The sequence below is a fragment of the Protopterus annectens genome, chromosome 3.part1 (assembly GCF_019279795.1).
Source record: "Protopterus annectens isolate FY-2018-M chromosome 3.part1, PAN1.0, whole genome shotgun sequence".
Classification (NCBI taxonomy): domain Eukaryota; kingdom Metazoa; phylum Chordata; order Ceratodontiformes; family Protopteridae; genus Protopterus; species Protopterus annectens.
The window spans coordinates 218,574,179-218,592,980 of NC_056732.1; the positions used below are offsets into that span (position 1 = coordinate 218,574,179).

Below are 18,802 nucleotides of genomic sequence, written 5' to 3' on the forward strand. Positions count from 1 at the left end.
TTCTGTCAGTGAGCCAGTTGGCAACCCATCTTGTGACGTAGGGATTTATACCTAGTTTAGTGAGTTTAGCTACAATTCCAGAATGGGGGATGGTGTCGAAAGCCTTGGCGAGGTCAAGATAGGCTGTGTGAACCACCTTACCCTCATCTATGGCTTTGGTGACTGCTTCAAAGAAGTCGATCAGGTTCAGGAGGCATGATCTGCTTTTCACAAATCCAAACTGGGTGGGATCCAGAGTTTGGAGGTTACCAATGTCTTTGTTTATGAGTTCCATGATAATACGTTCCATGGCCTTGCAGACCAGGCTCGTCAGGCTAATAGGTCGATAGTTCCCGGGATCAGTGGTGGCTCCCCCTTTGTGGAGTGGGATAACTGTTGCTGTGCGCCATTCAGTGGGCACAAAGCCTGATGCAAGGCTATTATTGAACATGGTGCTTAAGTGGGGAGCCAGTTCCTTCTGAAGTTTGTGTAAAACGCAGCCTTGGATGTTGTCCGGTCCCATGGATGCTGTGTTTTTGACTTTAGAGTGCGCAGCTTTTACCTGTGTAGTTGTGATTACAGGGACTCTATATTCTTCCTGTATAGATATGGGCTCTTTAGCGGGTCGGGGGGGGGGGGGTAAAGTGAACCTATCTGCCAGGATGTTGGCAATATCAGTTGGTTCTGTAATTTTCGTGCTGTTGTGCTGTAACTCAGAGCAGATCCGGGTGTTGCCATCAAGATTCTTGACATAGCTATAGAATGCTTTGTGGTTGTCCTTAGAATTAGTGGTGATTTTGTTTTCGTAGCTAGCTTTGGAGGATCTTATAAGGGATCTCAGCTTCTTACTGAGGCTGACCATGGAGCTCCTCCACTCATGGGATTTTACTCTCTTTTGCAACAGTTTCTTCCTTCTGTTGTACAGCTTGTTTATGGCAGGGTCCACCAGATTGGTTTCATTTTTGAGGAGGACAGCATCTTGGTTCTGTTTGGGATAGCACCATCCATGCACTCGTGTAACTGCTTTTAGAGTGCATTTGTGTAGGATTCAGCAGTTGTAACTGTATTGTCAATCTGCATGGGTGTCATGAAGTTCACCACTTTTGTCTTAAGAAGCATGAAGTTAGCTTTGGAGAAATTTTTTACTGTGGTTTCCTTAATGGGGAGAGGGATGGGGACGGGATGTGGATATCAAGGGTGATTAGCTTATGGTTGAAACGGACCAACGAGGAGTTGATGTCAAGTGTGGAACGGTCACTCATATTGGTAACAACTAGGTCTAGGATATTGTTGGCCCTGGTGGGGGTGTGGATAAGCTGATCCAAGCCATTGGAGTTTATGAATTCCAGAAAGCGCTGAGCTAAGGAATTAGTACACGAGTAGTTTTCCAAGTAAATGGTGGGGTAGTTGAAGTTGGCCATTATTAGGGTGTTTGGTTGAACCCTAATATTTTCCAGGACATCAAGAAAGGAGGAGTGGGAATCCTGGGACATGGTGGGGGATCTGTAGCAAGCTACAATTTGGACTGCAGTTTTGCCCAGAGTTAGTTGCACTTGGATAACCTCAGATGCATTATGCTGAGCAATTAGCCTGGAGGTGTGGATATCCTTAATGAATACGGACACACCTCCGCCTTTGGTGTTTCGGTTCAGGTTACATGGCCGAAAAATGTGGTATGAGTTATAGCCTGGTAGTGCAGGGGTGCTCTCTGGAGCCTTGAACCAGGTCTCAGTCACTGCACAGATATCAATATTCTCCATTTTTAAGGAGTGTCTCGAGTGAGTGCATTTTTAGATTTAGACTTCTAGCATTGAGTAGCACTACCCGCAGTTTTTGCTTGCCTGTTCCTGTTACAGTGGTGAATTTGTCATTTGAACCTTGCCTAAAAAAGGCACTATTGGGGCAGCAAGAGCCTTAGCCAGTATCCGGTATCCCAGGGGCGACACATGCAGGCCATCTGTGGCAAAGCATCGTGGTCTGTCGACCATGTCATCCCCAGCAGACAGATACTGGACCCCCTTAGAATGACACCAGAAGCTTAGCTAATTGTTGAAGTCAATCATTTTGTCCTTGTACTGCGGTATCATTCTGGGTGATGGCAGAATGCTACTCAGGGCTAGGGTCATACCTGCCTGGGCTACAAGATCAGAGAGCTCTTCCATGTCTCTTTTCATGTAGTCCAGGGAGGTATGTCTCAGGTCATTCACACCAACATGGACAATGACAGAGTCATATTTGTACTTGCTGTGGAGTGACCCAAGTGCATGGGTTATGTGGCGGATCCTGGCACCCGACAGGCAGCTAACAGTAACCTTCTCCATGTTTAGTCTGGTGAGTGGGACATCAGTGTGCCTGACTATAGAGTCACCTATGATTAGTGTGTTGGGTACGTTGTTTTGCCTTATTGGCTGTGGTTGAGTGGCACACTGAGTCTGTGGGCTATGTGTCATTTGGGTTGTGTTGGGGGATGGAGGTTGCTTGCATTTCTGCTTTGGAGGTCTCTGTTGCTTAGACAGATTATTATTGAGAGCCTCCGTGAATGCTTTTGTGTTACTATGTGTGGATTCTGGTGGTGTAGATTTAGTGAGACTGATGAGTGTGGTGTGGTGCAAATGTTTACCTTCTCCTCATGACTGTCAAGTTCAGTCTTGGTTGGAGAGAGCTTTACCTCCAGTTTGGCTAGATAAGTGCATCTCTCACAGGTTGTAGTATTGGGTGGTAGGAGGAGAAGGTTGTCTGTGTACCTGAGGCAATTTCTACATTGCCTCAAGATGCCCAGATTCATCAGATAGACAGGAGAGAACACTGGGAGCTGACCCTTGGACATGCCTGAATAAAAAACTATTTTCCATCAGATAAGTGAGAATGAGTACAAGGGCTGTTTTTTCTAAGCAAGTGAGAAAAATAAGTACAAAAACTGTTTTCCACTAGGTAATGAGGAAGGTTGAGTGCTATAGTAATTAGTAGCTTATTTAATGGTTACAAGTTCTGAACAAGTGCTGAGCACGAATAAGCAAATTTAAGTGCTAAAACTAAGAATCTGTACCTGCACTAGATGAGTTACAGGACAGAAACAAGTGCAAATGCAGACTTTCAAATCAGAAAGTTGAGAGAGATGAAAAAAAGATTGCCCAAACGGCCAATAACTACAATTTCTGGGCCAAAACCACTCCTTATGTGTTAGACAGGTTACCTAGTGCCTACCACACCCACTGATCAGCTAGAAGGCTTCCCTCCAACACAGAAAGGCTTGGGGGGCTCAGAAGCTTACATACAGTCCTGGATACAGCAAATCTGTATCTGGAACACTAGTTACAGGAAAGGTAGGTAACAGGCTTATTTTATTATTTTTTTTTTTTATAGAAAAGTAGCTAAAACAGTAGTAAAAACAATTCACATGCAGTGCAAGCTAACACACGAGTATGTAGCAATATTAGACCAATCACAGTTTAAAAAATGGAATTACATTAAAAAGGACTAAAAGCAAGTGCAGAAAGAGTTTATTAGGTAGATGGCCATTCTACAGCTATGTCAAGAATCTCAATGGCAACACCCAGATCTGCTCTGAGTTACAGCACAACGGCACGAAAATTACAGAACCAACTGATATTGCCAACATCCTGGCAGACAGGTTCAGTGCTAACTTTACTCCCCCTCACCCCCTAAAGGGCCCATATCTATACAGGAGGAATGCAGTGTCCCTGTAATCACAACTACGCAGGTAAAAGCTGCAATCTCTAAAGCCAAACAAACAGCATTCATGGGACTGGACAACATCCCAGACTGCGTTTTACACAAACTTCGGAACGAACTGGCTCCCCAACTAAGCACCATGTTCAATTATAGTCTCACATCAGGCTTTGTGCCCACTGAACGGTGCACAGCAACAGTTATCCCACTCCACAAAGGGTGAGCCATCAGTGATTCTGGGAACTATCGCCCTATTACCCTGACAAGCCTGGTCTGTAAGGCCATGGAACGTATCATCATGACACTCAAAGACATTGGTAACCTCCAAACTCTGGATCCTACCCAGTTCGGGTTTTTGAAAGGCAGATCATGCCTCCTGAACCTGATCGACTTCTTTGAGGCAGTCACCAAAGCCGTAGACGAGGGTAAGGTGGTCCAACACAGCCTATATTGACCTCGCCAAGGCATTCGACACCATCCCCCATTCTGGAATTATAGCTAAACTCACTAAACTAGGTATAAATCCCTACGTCACAAGATGGGTTGCCAACTGGCTCACTGACAGAACCCACACTGAAAAAGTTGCAGATACCAAATCTGACTTCAAACCAGTGACAAGTGGAGTACCACAGGGTTCAAAGCCTGGGACCTCTCCTGTTTGATATCTACTTCTCTGAAGTACAGGTTAACACAGAAGGCCTTTGGCTAAGTTCGCAGATGACTGCAAACTAGGAGCCATAGTTGAGTCCCCAAATGATGTGGACATCCTACAGAAGGACCTCACTGATACAGATGCCTGATGTCAGAGCCATGGCCTCAAGCTCAATGCCAAAAAGTGCACTGTCATCCTCTTTGGTAAAAACTCTGTACCCATGAACTACCACAGAGGTGGCAGTTTACTTAATGCCGAATGTGTGATGAGACCTTGGGACCCAGGTGGACAGTAGTCTCCCCTTTGATAATCACATCGCCACAGTAGTCAGGAAATCCTTCTACGTGGCACACCTCATCACAAAAGGGTTCTCATCCAGGAAAAATTAGGTCATTGTTCCCCTGTACTCGACACTCAGACAAATTATAGAGTACAATGCCCGTTTTGGAATGCACCTCACAAGACATCTGCAGCAGCTGAAAAGGCCACAGAAGTACCTCACAAAGAGGATTACTGGCCTCAAACAGATGTCCTACACTGACCATCTCAAAAAACTCCAGCTTTACTCCACAGCATATCACCTACTCTGAGGTGATCTCTGCCTAACAAATAAAGCTATGTCAAACCCAGAGCTGTTGGACATGCTACACCTAAAGAAATCCCAATCCCTCAGAGCTACACGCTTTAAGGACCTAAACCTTGTCAGCACAACAAACAGGGCATGCTGGAGGGATAGATTCCTGTCCCAGAGACTTCCCATACTCTGGAACAAGCTACCCATCTATGTCAAGCAAAGTTCCTCATTAGCACTCCAAGAAAAATCTTGAAGAGTGGATGGGAAACAGGAAATACACCCTGGGAATAACTTCTGTGGCTCTGCTCGACAGGGGCACAGGAAAATAACTTTCTTGGGTGGCGTAAGCCGGGGAACCTTGTTGGCTAGGCTAACTTAGGCCCTTGGGCCGATAGCCTAGTACCTACCTATGAACATGACAAGAAAGGCCATAATCCAATGGTGCTCAATTTAATCAGAGGTTCTGCATTTTTTTTTTAATGCTGGTACATTTCAGTGTCACAGGCACTCTGAACATATATCAATGGCAGGTTATGCAGTTGGTATCTTGCATTAGGGTTGCAACCTATTACGCAGAAGTCACCAAACATTACTCCCGGTCAAACGTATTCTCAAAGATAACTAAGATGTAACTAGTCTAAGGCTCAGTATTTAGCTTAAATAGTTAAGCAATTGTTTCATACGGAAATGTTTACCTTATTTTAAACCCTATTTTAAACTTGACATGCTTTCCTTAAAGTAACACATGCTTATTCCAATTAGTCTTCTTTTTATTTTATTCACACTGGACACAGGTCCATTTCAGGTGTGCTCCAGGAACAATGACAAGTCACGGAGTAGGAAATAAGCAAGTCCTGTGCTCAGGTTACATAAAACAGTTTAACAGCTCACAGCCTTAATCCTCTACACAAACACAGATTAAGGCATTTCCATCTGCCACCATCTGTGATGCACTGCTCACAACAAAGAATTCAGAAACCAACCACACAAAATTATGCTTCAAAGCAAGTTCAAACAAGACTTACCACATGCACATTGAATTTGTCCAGCAAATTTTCTAGAAATTTCTTTGAAGACAGAAGGGAAGCTTTGTTCAGCTGCTCTTGTCTTAGGTCATAGTCATCATGCATTGGCTAGAAAAGTGAAGGGAAATTTCTTACTAAAGCAATTAACCAATTCCAAAAGACAATTTTTCAGATACTGCCAGAAGAAAAAAAAAACAACTCCTTACCTACGGTAAATTATAAATTAAGTACTACAAACTTGTTTCTACTTTGAAAAATCACAATAAAACTGAAGCTAGTACTCACCATAATGTTTGATCTTCAATGGCACCTCTTGTGGCAAAATCTATATCATGGTAATTGTTACAGCCGCAAATGTTAATATCTGGCACTTGCAGCTCTGTTATCATAAACACCTGACTGACACAGATGACTCTGACTTAATCAGTGGTCCTGGGCAAAGAAGTGGGTACTGAAAGGGAAAAGACAAAGCAATGCCTGGTCACCTCTCTCGAGGATGTGTGTGTATGTGGTGCAGTTCTGTGGAACAATCCCTACTGGGGAAGGCAGACCCAATGGTAGAACCTGCTTTCAAGGATGCAGGGCCTCTTGAAGCATGCATTACTTACAGAAGAAAGTGTTAGGCCCTCATTGAGACCCACTGCATGCAGAATTTTGCAGTGTACTGCTTGGTAGACGCAATGGGGATAGGGCTTAAAACACAAAGCCTCTGTCTCCACAATCCAAGACTTTGAAGTCTCTACTGTTTGAACATCAACTCCCAAGGACGATTAACAGACTGCAGGTTCTCACCTTCTGGGGGAAAGAATGGCCTAACTGGATTGGCAGGTGGAAAATCTAGACAGTGACAGAGGGCAGTCACCAAAAGTAAAGAAAAATAGTGCCACATAATTTATTTGTACGATTTATCCCCATGTCTGTTGACCATCATGCTGCCCCTTGATCAGACATTTGCACTGTGTGAGGTGGGATGGCATGCATGCAGCTGTGAGGGTGTTTTGTTCTCTTCTTGGCATCCCAGCAATGAGATCATTTTCTGTTAAGGCTTAGGTCCGCCCTCTGGTAGTGGTGCATATACCACCATAACGGGCACCTACGCCCTTCTTTCCACAGATACAAGTTCTCCCATATGCACCAAGAGCTGCTATGATCACCTTGAGAAGGAATTCCAATGTCTTCCCTGCCTGTCTTCCCACTCCAAGATGAGTCTCTATTCTCCAGGCAAGGCAGTGTCATTAGAGCAGTGGTTTAAGTTGAGTGGGAACCATCATTCCTTCCATCCATGAAGGATACTGCCATCCTCCCTGCCTGAAACATCAAATACCACAACTGCTGGTTGCACTTGAGTTACAGAGCAGATCTTACTCAGGTAAACAATTTGAATAAGTAAACCCACCATAATAAAAACATTCCAAATGTGAAGCAAGGGTAGACATGAAAGCCTATAATGCTGCAAAAAAAATTCTTGAAGATCCACAATCCTGGTAAACACTTCAACACTTTTGTTTTACTACACAGTCTGATGGGCTTAGGGAGACTACACCAGTGGTCAGGCACAGAGGTGGAGCCAGCTGTCCCCATGTTGGTGGGAACATTCTTACACAGGTTGAACAGAGTTTCCTATAGTGGACACTACGCCCAGGAGATTTGGACACAATATGGCACCTGAATCTGCAACTCCCAATATGACTGGAGGAGTGGTACAGTTTTTCGGGCTCACTAATCTCCCTGAAAACATCAACTGATGAGAAAGTGGGCCCACTGTCTATGGCTCACGGTCAAGCACTGCCTGCTAGCAGAAAGTGTGTGACCTGCTTGGCTGCTTGCTTAGATGTACAAAATGAACTGGTTTGTGTGACTGAATGAGAGGCCCTGGTAGGTGCTCCATCTCTTAGGCTGTTAGAGCAAGGAAGACCGTCTTTAACACCAAATGGTTAAAAGGAATCCCCTTCTCCAAAGGGGACTATAGCCACTGTACAGAGTAGAAGATGACATGATCCACACTGTGCCAGTGAAGCATCTACCATAAAAACATGAGAATGCTTCAGCTGCAGGAAGGAAAGGGTCATCAGTCCAGTAACTAGTGACAGGGGTCTGACACAAGGAAAAGGTATGAGTGTGCAGTAGCTCTGTAGGTAGACATTTCAGTCCACTGCAACACTCGGTCACAGGCATACACTGGAATCATGAAATCTGCAGCTACTACCAGGATAATAAGACAGAGTCTGAACTTGCAACTTATGGTATTTCTTCATCCAGACTGTCAAGAATGTGACGTCCTGGGCAGTCTCCCAAGGTAGCAATGGCAAACATTTGACAATGTTTCTCTAAATCTGTGAAAACTGTTAGGAGTAGTCACAGAGGACTTCTACCAGCTTACGGTTACCCCAGTGATTACAGCTGTGCAGGTACCCAAAATAAGGGATGTTTCTAGAAAGGCTGTGGAAAGGGCTGTAAAGAGCCAGTCATCCAGGAGAACATATGGCTCTCCTTGCACAAGACTTTGGCCACAACAGCTAATAACTTGGTAATGTGACAGAGTGCTGAAGAAAGCCCAAATGCAACACAGTGTCCTGGAGGCAATGCAAAATAAGTCAAAGTAAATCTCCTGTATAGAATTCAAATGGTGATGTGCCTGTCTAATGACACCATACAGGCACCCTGCTGAAGGACTGGCATAAGACCTTTAAGAGACAGCACACAGATGCATCAGACATGACAGTTGAATTTGCTGAGGGTCAGAATGGGATAGAAAGTTTCTGCCCACTTCAAAATCAGAAAAAAAAAAACAGGAAAAAAACTCCCACCCCATTCTAAACAGAAAAACTCTGTAGCCACCTTACAGCAGAAACGTTTGGGCTTTTCTCAAAATCTGCACACAGATTTTCCACTGTCTGAATAACCAAGGAAAAATGTTACTTGTCCAATTTACATCAAACTGATATACAGCTTTAAAGGTTCTCCACTAGAAGTGCAATACTTGTTAGCACAAATTACGACACAAAATTTATATACAATTTTGATAAAAAGGGTGAAACAACAAACTGCAAATCTCTGTTACAGACATAAAGTGTTTTAGCAAGAGGGGAAAAGTACACCTGTACTACCAACAAGGGAGATTGCATTTCTTACCCCTGCCACACAGACACACACACAGACACACAGACACACACAGACACACACAGACACACACAGACACACACAGACACACACAGACACACACAGACACACACAGACACACACAGACACACACAGACACACACAGACACACACAGACACACACAGACACACACAGACACACACAGACACACACACACACACACACACACACACACCCTCAGACTGGTATAACTCAGGGTAGTCTGATAACACAACTGCAACATTAGTATGTATTACCTCTACTGATAATTAAATTCAATGTTTCAAAGGTCTCAATTACAACCCTTGGACCTTTAGTGGGCAACCAACTTCACAACTAAATTAACTACAATGACTATAATGTTTTATAATATACCCTTGCTTCTAGCAAAATAAACTGGAATGTTGACCATGTAAAGATTAGACCATATTCTCCTATGTTACTTAAGCCTACCTATGTAATAATCAGAAGGTGGTGAAATACTTGTTATAACTGAAAAATTCATCTGCAGAAGTGAAGAAATCAATTTAGCTCAACTGCACTCTCTAGTTTCTTTTACAATGGAATTTGGCAGAAACCTGGAAGCTTTGTATCTAAACATTTGATTTATTCCTCATATCCAAATATGTTTGGTGTGCTGTATCACTGCATGCTGGTGGGGAAAACGCCATATAGTTATTTATCTGTTTTACTTTCCTTGAAGAGGAGAAAGACTGAGATAAAGTCAGCCAAGAATGAATGTGATCATTAGACATGCTGTTTTAACAAGAGCATATGCTCCTACAGAATCTTATGCTACTGAGCTGAATCAAAGACTGCGAATTTTAGTAAATGCATAACTATCTAAAGACATTTGTGGCATAAGAAAAGACAAAACAATGGAAGGGTATTAACTGAAACAAACATGAAATTGTCAAACATTGTGGACGAGTGCAGAGCAAATAGTGAAGAGTTAAAAATATTAAAAGATAAAAGATTGTGTGCAAAACAAAATGCAAGTCAAATAATTCCAATTATCAACTTTTGTCTTTTTTTCATGGATTACTATAGCTGGTTTTCTTGCATCTGTTTTTCTGAACCATTGGTAATGGGTGATCCCATGTGATATAAACCTCATCATTCACTATATTGCTTTGTGGTTCGGGTTTCCAATGTTTCTCAGCAATTTCTATATTTTGTAGTGTTTTGCACATTATTGGCCATTATTTTCAATGGTCTTTGTAAACTAACATGCAAATAGTCCACTATCCTGGATTGCCAATAGCAGCCTTTATATTTTGACTTCAATTCGCCTCTCCTTAAATATTCTTGCATCAAACATTTGTCAGCATGAGGTTTCTCCAGAAGATCTCTGTACTTACAATTATGTGCATGCAGTTCCCAGTTTCTTCCTTCTCATCTGATCCTTTGCCTTATACTCATTCTTTTGTAGTTTGGCACATTCAGTTGTCTGATTTTTTTGTCTACTTCCCGTTTGATTTCCACTCCCTCTTTATTCTGAAAAGCTTCTGCTAAACTAAGCAAAGATACTATTCTTAGCCTTTTCATGTTTGAAAACTTCACTATCACTGGATCTGATGAGGTCAGCAGATATGTATGCAGTTCAGCGATTGCAAATCCATACCTGTACTCACTTTTGAGGTGGCCCATGCCTCCCTCAGACTGAAAAATATACAATATTGGTATACACTGATTTTTATATATCAATTGTTGCGGTAGCGTTGTCGCCTCACAGTAAGACGCTGACCGGTTCGACTCTCAGCTAGTGTGTCTTCTGCGTGGAGACATGCGTGAATGGGCGTACCTTTGTTGAAGGATGTGCGTTAGGGCTGGCAACTCAGCATGTAAAAATCAACTGTCAATCATTAGCGGACCGGAGTTCCGCTGTGGCAACCCCTAACCGGGAAAAGCCGAAAGACACAACAATTGATAAGCACGATGCATTTTTTTCTTTTTGATGATTCAATACTTTTTGGAGCCAATCAATCATCTCAAAGTTAGAACAGGCAGAGCAAAGTGATTTATAGTTTGGACCTTACTCCTACATGTCAAGACAATGTTCAGTTGTTTCAGACTTCTGAAGTATTCCCTTACTGTGCCTTACTTTCATTTCTTTATGTTTTATTGTCAACCCTTCATCTATTCCCAAATATTTATAAATTCCCTCCTGCTCGGGTCCCTTTACATCATATTTCTGTCCCTGCTGATATTTTTTTTTGCGCTGTGGCTTTACTTTTATATGTTGCTCCTGCGCATTTCTCAAGACCAAACATCATACTTGTATAATCTGATAAGTTTGAACCATTTGCAATTGTGCTTTCAACTCCTCATCTAATGGAATAGACAATTTTAAGTCAAAAACAGAAAAGTAGAAGTTTTTAAATGAGATTAGTTTCTGGGAGCAAAATGCAACCATATTCTTAAGTAAACAGGTTAACTGATTGCTGGCAAGACAAAAGAGCAGCAGTGAAAAAAATTTCCATGGAATATGCCCCTTTGAATTTTTATCCCTGTAATAACAACTTGCCTTCTGCCATGGCTCAGCTGCAAAGTTGTTTGCCAGTGTTTCATGGTCAGTGCAATGTAACTGATCAAGGTAGGGTGCATCATAAGCATATGCAAACATTTCATTACCCATGAATGGGGGAAGTTGGCAAGTTTTTTTTTTTTTTTTTTTGGTAATCTAATCATGACGTATTTAGATTCTTCCTCTTATTACAACCCAGTATTATTGTTTTGTTTAGCAACAAATGATCCTTTGTTTCATATAACTTTCTTTTAACATTTTTTCCGTTGGTAAAATTTAACTTTTTTTCTATATGACTATAAATTGTCTACATCAATTCCACTATATAATCTGTATACTGTTGTAAGGCAAGTTACTGGTCTATAGTTCTTAGAAAGGCCTTCAGATTCACTCTTGAGGAATATACATTTTCCTGTTAACAACCAGGCCGGAGTCTGTTTGGGATGCACAAAGAGTAATTCTTGCACAGGGCTGAATTTTTATGTAATGATGCTACTATCTTCAGCCAGAAGTTAGGTACTGTGTCTGCACCCAGGATTTTCCAGCTAGGAGCTTTTTTTGATTTTGTCTGAAATTCTCAGTTTATTTCTTCATTCCAGTTCAAACTTTGCTGCTTCCTTCCTAGAAACATTTGTGATACCAGGTTATTTTCCAGCTTTGGTATTTGCTTAACAGCTTGTATTTTTTATGGGGGTAAAGGATCATATTTTAAATGCCTTTTGACACCAGAATAAGACCCACTTACTTCAGGCTCATATATATATATGACTTTAGTCCACTATTCAAGCTTGACGTTATGCTGCCTTTATCTATCCAGCAACTGTCATCAGTCTCCTGTTGTGCTAGTCTCACACGACTCCATAACACTTCGTTACTTCTTCCAATGCTTCAGTTACATGGAGAAAAAGCTCTTTGGAATACCTTTGGTAATGATGAAATATAAATGTCTAAGAAACTGTACCTTACAAATGGTACATACAAATTGTACAACTCACAACCTAAAGATTCTCTCAAAAGCCTTCCTCTAGTAGAAATGGCAGCTTGCATCTACTACTAAGCAAAACATATCTGAAATTCATAATACAACTTCAGTTACAAGTAAAGTGTAATATTCATTTAATCATGTTAATCACATTTTACAGGTCAATCCAATTGTGATCAACATTCTTTAGCAGAATAGACAAAAAGCTTGGTCAGTCTTGCAATGCTACCTGTGTCTTAATGAAAACTAAGCACTCCCATTCTCTTCAGCTCCTGTTCAGACAGCACACATGTATAAATAAACTTAAAATAACAGCAGTAGTACTAATAGATCACTGTTGCAGTAGCATGAGCTATCCTACCTCCTATGACCAGGACAGTTTACAAAGCTTTAGGGTGCCTTCCATGCACTTTGTCAGCAGCATCAGGGGAGCTCCACTGAAAGTCAATTACAGCACAAATTTCATCACATCTTTTTTGTCTCCAAAAAAGGCAGGCAAGAACCCTGAAAGGACAATGCCAGGAAGCCAACCCAATTGTAAATAATACATTGAAAAATGTATACAGCCACATACTGTTAATACAAAAGGCAAACAGACAAAATATTGGGTCTGGAGGGAGGGAAGGCAACTGCATGTGATACAATTTCTACTGTTATGGCAAGTTTATGTATACAATTGTTCTTTACTTATACACAGTTGTACTATGTTCAACATTTAAATCACTTTTGTAGTGGCCTAAGCTATTTGGATCATTTTACATAGCTTAGACCTAAGAAGGGAGGGGAAAATACAAAGAGTTATGTACTTACGATAACTTGGCATCTGTGCTATCCAGTGTCATTATTCAAATGGGTCTTGGATCCAAGCTGGCAACCATCAGACAGATCCACAGCTCAAGCTCCTCCCCTTCCCATAATTCCATGCTACCTCTAACCCTCAGATGGCGTTTGCTACACCAATGGAAACACAGAGGAAACTGCACCAAACTCAAAAAGATTTCAACACATCAGTCACTCCAGCCTACCAGAACCTCCAGAAGGAAGGGGGAAGTAGGGCAAGAATGCGATAAATAATGACACTGGATAGCACAGAAGCCAAGTTATGGTAAGTACATAACTCTGTCTGATGTTATTGATGTCATTATCACAAATGGGTCAGAGTCCCCAGCTTCTAAGTACCCAGGCCTCAAGGAAGGAAATGCCTGAGCATGGAGGAATGAAAAGAAGCCCTGATCCTAGATACTAAACCCATTATGCACTGCAAAATGAAAGTGTGAGGATTAGACCAAGTCACTGGATCACAAATCTCATCCAAGGAGAGTCTAGCCAAGAAGTCAGAAGATGTAGCGACAGACCTATTGGTCTACACAATTCTAATTGCTTATTATCATAAGTGTAAGTAATATAACCTGCAATCCATCTGGAAATAGTCACTTTGGAAACGGCTTGACATTTTCTGTTCTGAGAAAAAGCCAGAGAGAGTAAGTCTGACTTTCTAAACTCCTCAGTCCTTTTTAAATAAAAATGCAATTGCCTGTGGACATCTAGACAATGCAAGATATACTCCCCTTTATTAGAGTAATTAGGGACGAAAACCATTAGCTGAATCAACTGACTGAGATTAGCTTCAGGGGCCACTTTATGGAGAAAGGAAGGATTTGATTTAAGAGACACCCTATCCTTATGAAAGATCATAAATGGTGGCTTAATGCACAGAGCCTTAAGTTCTGAGACCCTCTTGGCAGACGTAATGGCTACTAAAAAAGGCGGTCTTCCATGAAAGAAATGTAATGTCACATGACCCCACCTGTTCAAAAGTTTTTTGCGTTAGGGACAGCAGCACCAAAGTCGAATCCCATGGAGGGGACGGATCCTTACTGGGAGGTCTATATATATATATATATATATATATATATATATATATATATATATAAAAACACTCCTTTCAAAAAAAGCTTTACACAATTAATAAAAGGTAGGTTTATCATTGACATGAAAATTAGAGATGGCTGCCAACTGGAGTTTAATGGTTGAAAAACTTGCCCCATCCTAAAAAAGGGAAGATAAGAGCAGCAAAATTTCAGGGATAGGGGCTGAAAAATGATTTAGATTCCTTTGTCTGACCCAAATTGAATAAACCTTCTTTGCAGATGTTTTTTGAGAAGCCAAAATAATAGTACTCCCTGGAGAAGGAAACCTGGACTGTGAAAGGATTACTGGAACTGGAGAAACCATGCAGTTAGACGAAGGGTCCAGAGACTGGGAAGTGGAAGCCCCAGGGATGGAAAATGAGATCCGGAATGGGATCTAGTATCAAGGTGGATAATGCAGAGGAGCTCTTAGGAAAGGGAACCATGCCTAACGAGAACAGACAGTGGCAATGAGGATGACAGAGGAGTTCAGGTGACGAGCTTTCTGTAAGACCTTGGGTATTAAGGGGATACGAGGATAAGCATAGAGGAGACCTAGAGGCAAATTGTGAAGCGCATCCCTGGGTGACTCCTCTGATGGGGGGATCAGGCCAAAGTAATTGCTGCATTTGTGGTTGACTGGGGAAGTAAAGAGATCGCAGCATGATTGACCCCATTGGTCGAAGATGACATTGCCCATTTCCACACTCATGGCGCCTCTGCAAAAAGCATAAGCCCTTGTTCTCCTTTGCTAGCTGATATACCAAACAACTGCCATGTTGGCCATTTGAATTGCTGTAGTCCCCAGAGGAAGGCAATCCTGAAAGGTTTGCAATGTAAGGAGGACTGCTCATCGCCAGGACATTTATGTGCAGTTTGGTCTCTGTGGGGGACCATGTCACTTGAACTGTCCTGCCCTGAAAATGCCCCCCACCCCAACAGGGAGGCATCCATGGTCACTATGGCTTTAGGTGGGGGATGACAAAATAGCCTGTTTAGGTATAGGTCCTGAGAATGAAACCACCAACCAAGGTTATTCCTGCAAACCTGAGTCAACTTTATCAAGGACATGGGCTGAACCAGAATGGACCATTGGACTGCCAGGATTCATTGGAGCACCCGCATATGATATCTGGAGAGAGGAACTAATTGAATGGCCACTGCAATACAACTAACTCTTGGAGAATCAACTGAGATTACAGGCACTGTAGTGCCAGCATGAGAGAAACCTGGTTTTGAATGAGTGGAATCCTGTGGGAAGGCAGTGCTGCAGTTTCTGATACTGTGTCCAGCTGTACTCCGATGAACTCCAGATTTTGGCATGGAACAAGGTTGGATTTGGGCAGATTCACAGTGATACCCATATGTTGGGAAAGACTGAGTGTATAACAGGTGGCCACTGATGTTCGATGACTTGTGGGAGCTGTGAGGAGCCAATCATCCACATACGGAAAGATCTGGAATCCTTGCAGCTGGAGATGAGCTGCCACCACTGCCATGCATTTGGAAAACACCTGGGGGACTGTGGTGAGTCTGAAAGGCAGGGCCCTGAATTGGTAATGATTGGCCCCAATTGAAAGTGCAAGTGTCTCCTGGAGTGTCTGCTGATTTCTATATGATGGTACGCGTCCTTGAGATCCACTGAGCACATCCAATCTTCCATGCGTAAGAGAGGCAAAATAGACTGAACAGTGACCATCCAGAACTTGGACTTCTTGACAGCTGGATTCAGCTCGCTAAGGTCTAAAACAGGACACAGATTCCCGGCATTCTTTGGCACCAAAAAGAAGCGAGAGCAAGTTCCAGACCCTTGTCCTGTTGGGACCTCTTGGATGGCTCTTTTTTGAAGAAAGTCTTGAACCTCAAGATAGGCCAACTGCCTTTGGCGGGGTGGAACGTCTGGGAGAAATTTCTGAATTGGAGGGGGCTGAGAAAAGGAAATGGAGTAACCCCTGGAAATAATTTTTAGCAACCACTGATCAGAGGTGAGACTTGCCCAGGCTAGTGGGAGAAGGGAAGGTCAACCCCCGACTGCCTCCGGAGCAGGACAATTGGGCAGCATTTCAGGAATGCTGAAAGGGCTTCTCCAAGCACAGCTTCCAGAAGCCCTGGTTTTGCAGACCCCCCCCCCTCTGCCCATGGGCCGGTACCTGCTATTGAATCTCCTACCTCGGCTGATGGTAGAGGATTCCTGGGGAGCATCCTGGAAGGAAGACGAGTCCTTTGGAACCAAAGTTTTTTACTTCCCCTCTGGGTCTTACAGAAAGACTGCTGGGGAGTAGAGCACTTGATCCCTACCCATGGAAAGTGTCTTACCTTCTTGCTCACTATGGGTTACGGTTTCCATAACAGATGCACCAAACAAGGTAGAGGTGTCAAAGGGGGAGTTAGTGAAAGATGCCTTGAAAGGTTTTGCAAACCAGCAGAGGCAAAGCCAGGCATGCCATCAAATGGCAATACCATTAACTGCCACTCAAGAGGTGGCCTCCTCTGAATTGGAGATTAACCTCATTGAAGCATTAGCCAAGGAATTCAGAGTAGACAGCTTCAGGGAGACCAGTTTAAGACTCCCCAGAGGCAACAACTCTGTATGGGAAGTGGTAAGCTCTGAAACAAAGTCGCTCTGAAGCCAGGTAAAATGGGCCAAACAATTAGTTGCTCTCAGTCAAAGTAGCTGAGGCAAACATACACTTTCTAAAATGGTCGATCGCCCGGGACTCCCTGTTTGGGGAATGGACAGAGAAGCTTTGCTCAGCTAGCTCCTTCTTAGTAGCAATGGCCACCACAATAGAATAGACTGGAACACATTTACTCCAAAATGTTCTGTCTTTGGGAGGAATGAGGAATTTGTCAGCTTTTTTGGGAACAGGTTCCACTATATCCGGCTCCTTCCAAGCCCTGCTGGCAATAAGGTTCACAAGCTTGTCAGTGGGGGGTAGGGGTAAGCAGGAAAGAGGATAGGCCTGTCCTAAAGGCCTTCAGGAACACTGACTCCTCCGAAGATGGGGTGGGAGAAGACCAGCCGCCTTTTTGCTTGAGAATCTTGAGGATGTCTCCGAAGGACACTTCCTCAGGCAGAAGTCTGGGGGACCCATCTCCCTCCTTGAAATCAGTGTCCTCCATTAGAGACTCTCTGGGGGAGTCCAAGTGTCGCTTCCTACATGTTCTCTTCCAAGAAGGTTCCTCCACGGTGGGCTCAGGGGAGGACTTGGAAGAGATGGGTACCCCAAGTGGGGCAGTGCCTGCCTGAAGGCGCTTGTGGGAGGGCTGACCCTGGACAGATAAGGCCTCAGCACCCAAACCTGAGAAGGGGTGGAGAGGACCCACAGAAGATGGAGAGGTAGCAGCCAAACTGGAGAAAGTCCTCTCTACTGCCCAGAAGGCTGAAGGACTGGAGGAGGCTCATCCACCCTGCCCAACAGCCACCATCCGGAAAGGAGGAAGGGACCCTGATGCAGCACTAACGCCCCATGACGATATCGGCCCAGAGCTGTCTACAGCTGAAGCTCCCAGGGGGAAGGAAAGGTCCAAAAAGCCTGAGCCCAAGCAAGCCCACACCAATGTCTCAGAAGTGAGTTGCACCCTGATCTGAGGGAAACAGAACAGAAACCCTGACTGAGCACCATCGGCCTCTCTCTGAAAATCCCTTGGTTCTAATCTTACAAAGCCTGAGGGACTGGAAAAGAAGAGTGAAGTCCTGTAGATGGGGAGGGTCCTCTGGTCACCTGGGCAGGGGATGGCAACAAGTCCAACTCAATTTCAGCTTTGAAGCTCCTCATCATCCTATCCATGTCCAAGGGAAGTAGACTTCTGCAGGACCTGGATAAAACTGATGAGTGTCCTGACCTTGCAGCAATGCTACCCTGGATCCCCATAGCCCTACAGTCCCGAGAAGGGCATCCACTCTGACAGGATGGCTCCGACTTCTTGGAGAACTGAGAGCGTGAGCCTTCAATTATAATAGGATCCGACAGAACTGTCGGATCCAACAGCCTAGTGGGATGAGAGGGCTTGGATGGCGTGTCAGTTGGATCCAGGGATGGCCTGGGTCTACTCTGATCCAAAGGCCTCCACTCCATGGAGGTCTTGGATCAGTGTGTCTGATCTGAGGCTCTTGTAATGGCGGATCTCAGATCTGAAGACAAACCGGCTGGGCTCGGATCTGGAGATCTGCAATCCGACAACCTCGGCTTTTTCAAAGCAAGGAGGAAGAGGCCTCTGTTTAGATTCCTGACAGGGCTTGGAAGGGGAGTCCGAGAGCAGAGAACCCCCCCCGGAGCCAAGCCCTTCAAAAGAAGTTTGTTGCAACACTCCATGAGGGCCT

General features: G+C 43.6%; 1 protein-coding gene across 1 annotated transcript in view; it reads right to left on the minus strand.

Moving 5' to 3' along the window:
- Positions 1-18,802, minus strand: part of DNAJC13 (DnaJ heat shock protein family (Hsp40) member C13) — a gene marked incomplete in the record, with an annotated part of 3,140,357 nt that overhangs the window by 2,301,030 nt on the left and 820,525 nt on the right. The window contains 1 exon segment of the mRNA XM_044066722.1: positions 5,921-6,028. Coding sequence (XP_043922657.1) covers positions 5,921-6,028 — 108 coding nt within the window.